General features: G+C 37.8%; 1 protein-coding gene across 1 annotated transcript; it reads right to left on the bottom strand.

Annotated features, from left to right (window-relative positions):
• Positions 1-1807: 1807 nt before the first annotated feature.
• Positions 1808-4532, bottom strand: LOC134842245 (uncharacterized). Its single transcript, XM_063858507.1, has 4 exons — positions 4053-4532; positions 3259-3448; positions 2802-2899; positions 1808-2207 (listed from the first exon to the last, which is right to left on the bottom strand). The coding sequence occupies exons 1-4, from the start codon at positions 4075-4077 to the stop codon at positions 1993-1995; spliced, it is 528 nt and encodes a 175-aa protein (XP_063714577.1). The 5' UTR covers positions 4078-4532; the 3' UTR covers positions 1808-1992.
• Positions 4533-5441: the final 909 nt, after the last annotated feature.

Raw genomic sequence — 5441 nt, 5'->3', positions numbered from 1 at the left:
ACTTTTGATAATTTCGCATGACAATTGTAGCAAGTAAATGAATTTCTATTTTCAGAAACTAAATGATAACGGCTTTAAACAGCTTTCACACAATTCAAACATTCTTTTTACCCGGGTGTAATTAGTAACTAAACTAAAAATCACCAACGCAGCTTACTAACACCGCCACACTATCAACATGAACAAGAAAATACCACTATGCTTAAGCCAGATCAAATTGAATAAATTTTTTTTAGGTACACAAAACATTTTTTATTACAATCACATGTAAATCTTTAGACGCCCAAGGTTGGCACAAATCCAGCACAACTTATTTTTAAGCAATAGACAACACCACAAATAAACAGCAAAAAAAAACAGTTACCGCAAAGAAAAGAAAATGTTATACATTTAAAACACTCTACTTGAAGAAACACTCACAAGTATATTCCAAGTGGCCTAATTTACCAAAGAAGGGCGTCATGAGCATGCTCTAGAGCCGGCCTCTCAAACTGCGATAGATCACGCTTAGAATCAACGAACTCAATTTTTCCTAGGAGCGGCTAGAGGTTGAACTACTCTTCAAAATAACCCAATTAATGAAAAGCTTCTGTGGAAACATCTAATAAGATCATAATTAAAACTGAATTACTAAAGTGCAGAGAAAAATTTGTTAAAGATTTCACAGTGCATATTACACGAGCATCAAAAAGGAGATGAACACTCGAAGACATTTCAACTATGGAATGGCAAAACTATTGGTTTTACTTGTCGCACTCACAGCGCTCACTGGATATCAAGTGTGGAACTCACATGGCGGCAAAGTTATTCATTGGAACTGAACAATGGCTAACTCCATGTCAAAATCAAACATGCATATCCTTTCCACTTGGTGCCTCACTCAGACAAATTTTTCATCTCGCAACTCTTACGACTGCGAGCGAATAGTAAGAATGCACGTAGAATTGCTCTGACCTACAAAATCGGCACCCTTCAGACACACATCTGCACTTTAACGCGATCTTTACGGATTCACAACAATCCCTCAACATCATCACATGTACTTCGCAGGCATATTCATTCTAGACTCTACAATTTTCCCCATGTAATTTAGAAGACAATGCATCCATCCCTGACAAAAAAACTTTGAAATATAAAACTTCCCAATCCGCTTTAGAACGGAACCAGCTTAAAACAACTATTGTTTATACTCTAATTTTTCTCACTGCAAATTGATAAAATCTAACCAATCATGATTCATAACTAAACCTTACGATAAATTCTGAGGCTGAAATTTCACATAATTTCAGCCAGAGAAAAAAATAGTAAATATACAAATCAGTTGCTTTCTTCTCTCCTTTACTTCGCGATAAACCAGTATATCACTAGATCTATTGACACTAGGAAAAATAAGAGTTAGGTTAGGATTCGTATTAGACTAACGAGTTGCACCAACCTATCCGGATGAAAATAGATAGCTTACGAACAGACGGTGTACTATTATCCACGCCGAACTAAACTCACGTACTGTTGCAAAGGAGCGTTCGTTTTTTTTCAGTGGAGTGCAGGGGCGTATCAACTTTTTCGTAATCACCAGGAAAACATTCCCAGTACTAAAAAAAGTACGACCAATTTTTTCAATAAAGCTAAAATTTTCGAGGTTTTATATTTTGTTGTCGGTTTTCCATTTCTTCAAAGTATTTCACTGGCTTTCATGATCAACCGCTTCAATCATCCTGGCTTTTCCTAGATACTCAAGAGACGCAGAAGTTCTGATACTTTCTGATAGCATGGAATTGATATTCTTATTGAGTTTTGTTTCTGAAGACAGTTTTTCAGCTTTAATTAGTAAAAATGAGACGCGAGTGCAACTTGAGTTATATCTATATTGTAATTTTTCAGAGCTATAGCGTTAAAAGTAACGAGTCGCATTATCATTAGTTTCTCATTCAATGAGAGTTTGTGCAATTCGATCGATAGCTACTGAAGTCTTGGGTGAAATTTATGGATTGTTCAATCTTCTCGATTTTCTGGTTTCTCGCTTATGGTCGCTGGTGGCATCTGCCATGGAGCCGCCGGGTAATTATTAAGCGGAGCAGTGAGTGCAGGGTTGTTGCTGTAGTCTGGGGGAGAAGTCGACGGGTAGCTGAGTATCGGGGGAGGGACTACTGTCATTTGTGGGTTCTGTTGGTATGCCGCTGTCGGGTCCTGTCTGTTGGACTGTCGGTCTAAAAGTTTGAGCACAACATAAGCAATCGTGAAATTCAAAATGAGTCAACATTTCTTAGGTACACGGAACTTAAAGAGCAAAATGGGATCTCTTCACACCTATGGTACCTAGTAACGAATCTCCCCCTTTTGCAAAGGGAGGGGTAGATAGTTAAAGATATCCGCAAAATGTAAGCAAAAAAATCAAAATCAAAAGTATTTTTCCCTGAGCGGGGATTTAAGAAAAAAATATCCTGCTTTTTTGACTATGTGTTTGGACGCTTGAATTTTTTTTACTATAAAAAAACGTCTCCGCTAAAACAACCCCCACTCTAAATTACTCAAGAGAACAATTCCCTCTAAAGGAAAAATTGTATAGCACTACAACATGCAAAATTCTGACTTGAATGCTGATTGAATGTTTTTCACCCCTGCCAAACATCTCCCCCTTATGGCTTTTGGGGGCTTTTTCCAAAAACCAAAAAAAACATAGTACATGTTATGAAATTAATGAGTTATTACATGTTATGAAATTAATGTTGGGATTATTGTGCTTTTAGCGGACTATCTGTAATACTTTCTGACTGCTCTTTTATTTTGATCAATATACGCACTGGCTGCTCGGACTGCACAGAATACGACGAGAGCAACAGCTCCCAGGCATCCTCCGCAACACAGCAGAACCATACAGATAAACAGGATCACACCGCCACTGAAACAATCAAACTTTTTAATACTTCGAAGATGCAGTTCCCTGGTGGCGCAGAAAAAAGTGATCTAGTTGTAGCGCATCGGTAATTTCTCTATTACAAAGCATTATTAACAGATGAATTGCAACTTTTTTCATCAAAATTCAAAATTCAAAGCTGTGGTGCTCGTTTCAGTTGCTACTTCTAAATGCACTCACAAACTGAAAATGTTGCGATAAAAAATCCATGTAGTGCGTAATGTTTTTAATTATTATCGCAAACAGCGGCATGTAGAGTTACGCAGTCCGCATATGAAAAAATCCAGACTAACTTCCATTTCAACCCCCCCCCCCCTTTTAGAAGAACTACACGGTCAGCTTACACAGTGATGCAGTCGTCTTCGTCTCTGCACTCCCCGTAGCAGCAGGTGTCCTCGCCCTTCAACACATTTCCCCACGTGTTACAGTCACTGTCGAGGTGACACTCTCTGCGACCTCGGGTGTGGCCCTCGTCGCCTTCGTCCGAATGGACATGCTGCACGAGCACAGCCACAAGTACCAAAGCAACCACGACTGAAGTAAAATAACAAACACAAAAACTTACACTTTTGACCACTTAAGATTATTTTACCCAAGAACTATTAAAAGTTTTGATATTTTTCAGAGGGATCCCAATCTTTGTGACACATTTCACGAATTCACGATAACTCAACTCAAAAGCATTCCCTATTAAAGTTCTGTGAATTTTTTGGTACATTTTTCTCTGCCCTTTTGATTATCAGAAGTTTGAAAACTTTTGAATCTAAAAAATCTAGCATTTTTCATTTCGAACTGAAAAAATCCCCTGTGTGAAGTATTCTATATGTCAGGGGCGTATTTAGGGGGGGTGAGCGCGCGCCATAAAAACGCGATTTTTTGAATAATTTTTTTTTTCGTAAAAGTGCCTAAAAACTCATTTTTTGGCCCGTTTTTCTTTAAAATTTGCCTCCGGCGCGCAAAAATTGGCCAAAATAGGGACAAAAGATTGCTTTGGAAGAGCTCGAAAAATCAATTTAGTCGAACTAAAAAAAGTCGACAAAGTTTTCGAAAATTTTGGAAAATCCGCCCCTGCTATAAGTAAGCTAAGTAAACTATAAGTTAACCATTCTCCCATATGTATGAGCAAAAATTAACTTACCAACAGTTACCGATTTGGAGACCATTTTATAGTTAGTTTTAAAACCTCCAATAGTTTATGTTTGGTCAAACTCAATGATTCTGAATTGTGATTTCAAATGTAATGGTAAGTGGCTGAGAGCAAATAAAAAACAGCAAGAACAAAATTTCAATGGCTTCAATTGTTTTGGCTCAACGTAAAAATATTCTATGCTTAGAGCTCTTCAGAATCTAATTCCTCTATTTTTTGCAGCTGCCGCAAGTTTCTAATGACGTCTATCTTCAATAAAAGCACGATATTTGGTTTTTTTTTATCGCATGGACTCAAAATATGCAAAAACGGTACTAAATTTGCAGTAAGTGCGCTTTTAAGAAAGATTGTCTAAGAAGAATGAATTTGTTCACAACTTCATCTTTTTCACAATATTCGGAATTTGAAAAACGCGCAGAAACAGATACACTTTTGTTACAGCTCTTAAACTCATTAGTACGAGTAGGTTTTGTGCTATTTGGTCTTTTTGCGCTAAATAATGAAACTAGAGAATCCATCAGCCGGTATTGTTGAGTAATAAAGAGATCTTTCAAAAGAACTTTCTGCTTAAAAGCGCAAAAACAAGGGACAAAAATGAGAAAGAGAGCCTGCAGCAGACTATAGTTTTGTCTTTAACAAACCATGCATGAGAGACGGAACCAGAAACAATCAAACCTAGCAAAAAAATCAGAAAAAAAAACTAGAGGACTTTCGGATCTACTTAAGAAAGGGGGGGGGGGAATTGTTAAGTACATTAATATAACGCATTTTCGTCCAATCAGATTGCAGCAAAATTAGAAGTCTCAATACAAAGCTCTAGCGCTAACTTACTGCTTTTATTAATAGGGGTGGCAATTCTTAAGTAGGTACCAAAGGGAGGGCAATTGTTAAGTAGATCCGGACTTTTTTATATTCTGAACCTAAATGACGCAATCTGCTTCGAACATCAAACAAAAAAGGAAAGGACAATCTTTTGAAACCCAATATCGGCTTTAGAGGTGAAATGACGGGCTGTCACCGGGGGCGGATTCAGGTTGGGAGGGGACGCATTTTTTTCAGAGGTTGCAACTGATATCATCTTATTAATTTCTGATTATGCCGTCTTACGAATGAAAGATTGTGCGTCGATTGGTTTCAGTCTAATCCCTTTGTTTTTCGCAAGCTTTTGTAAAATTATCAATGCCTTTTTCTCTTCATCGAGCACGTATGATGAAATCTTTTGAACCGAGACGCATTGGCAGTGAGGCTTGCCTGGCAAACTTTGCAGGTTCAGAATCTGAGTTTGCGCTGCAAATTTCAAGCCAGACTCTTTTAATCCAGCCATTATCCAGGTTGACCGCCCTTATAGCTCAACAAAGCTTCAACACAAAGGTCATGGGT

Source organism: Symsagittifera roscoffensis, chromosome 3 (genome assembly GCF_963678635.1).
Source record: "Symsagittifera roscoffensis chromosome 3, txSymRosc1.1, whole genome shotgun sequence".
NCBI lineage: Eukaryota > Metazoa > Xenacoelomorpha > Acoela > Convolutidae > Symsagittifera > Symsagittifera roscoffensis.
Note: the sequence above shows the minus strand (reverse complement) of the source record. Positions and strands in the feature narration are given on the sequence as shown.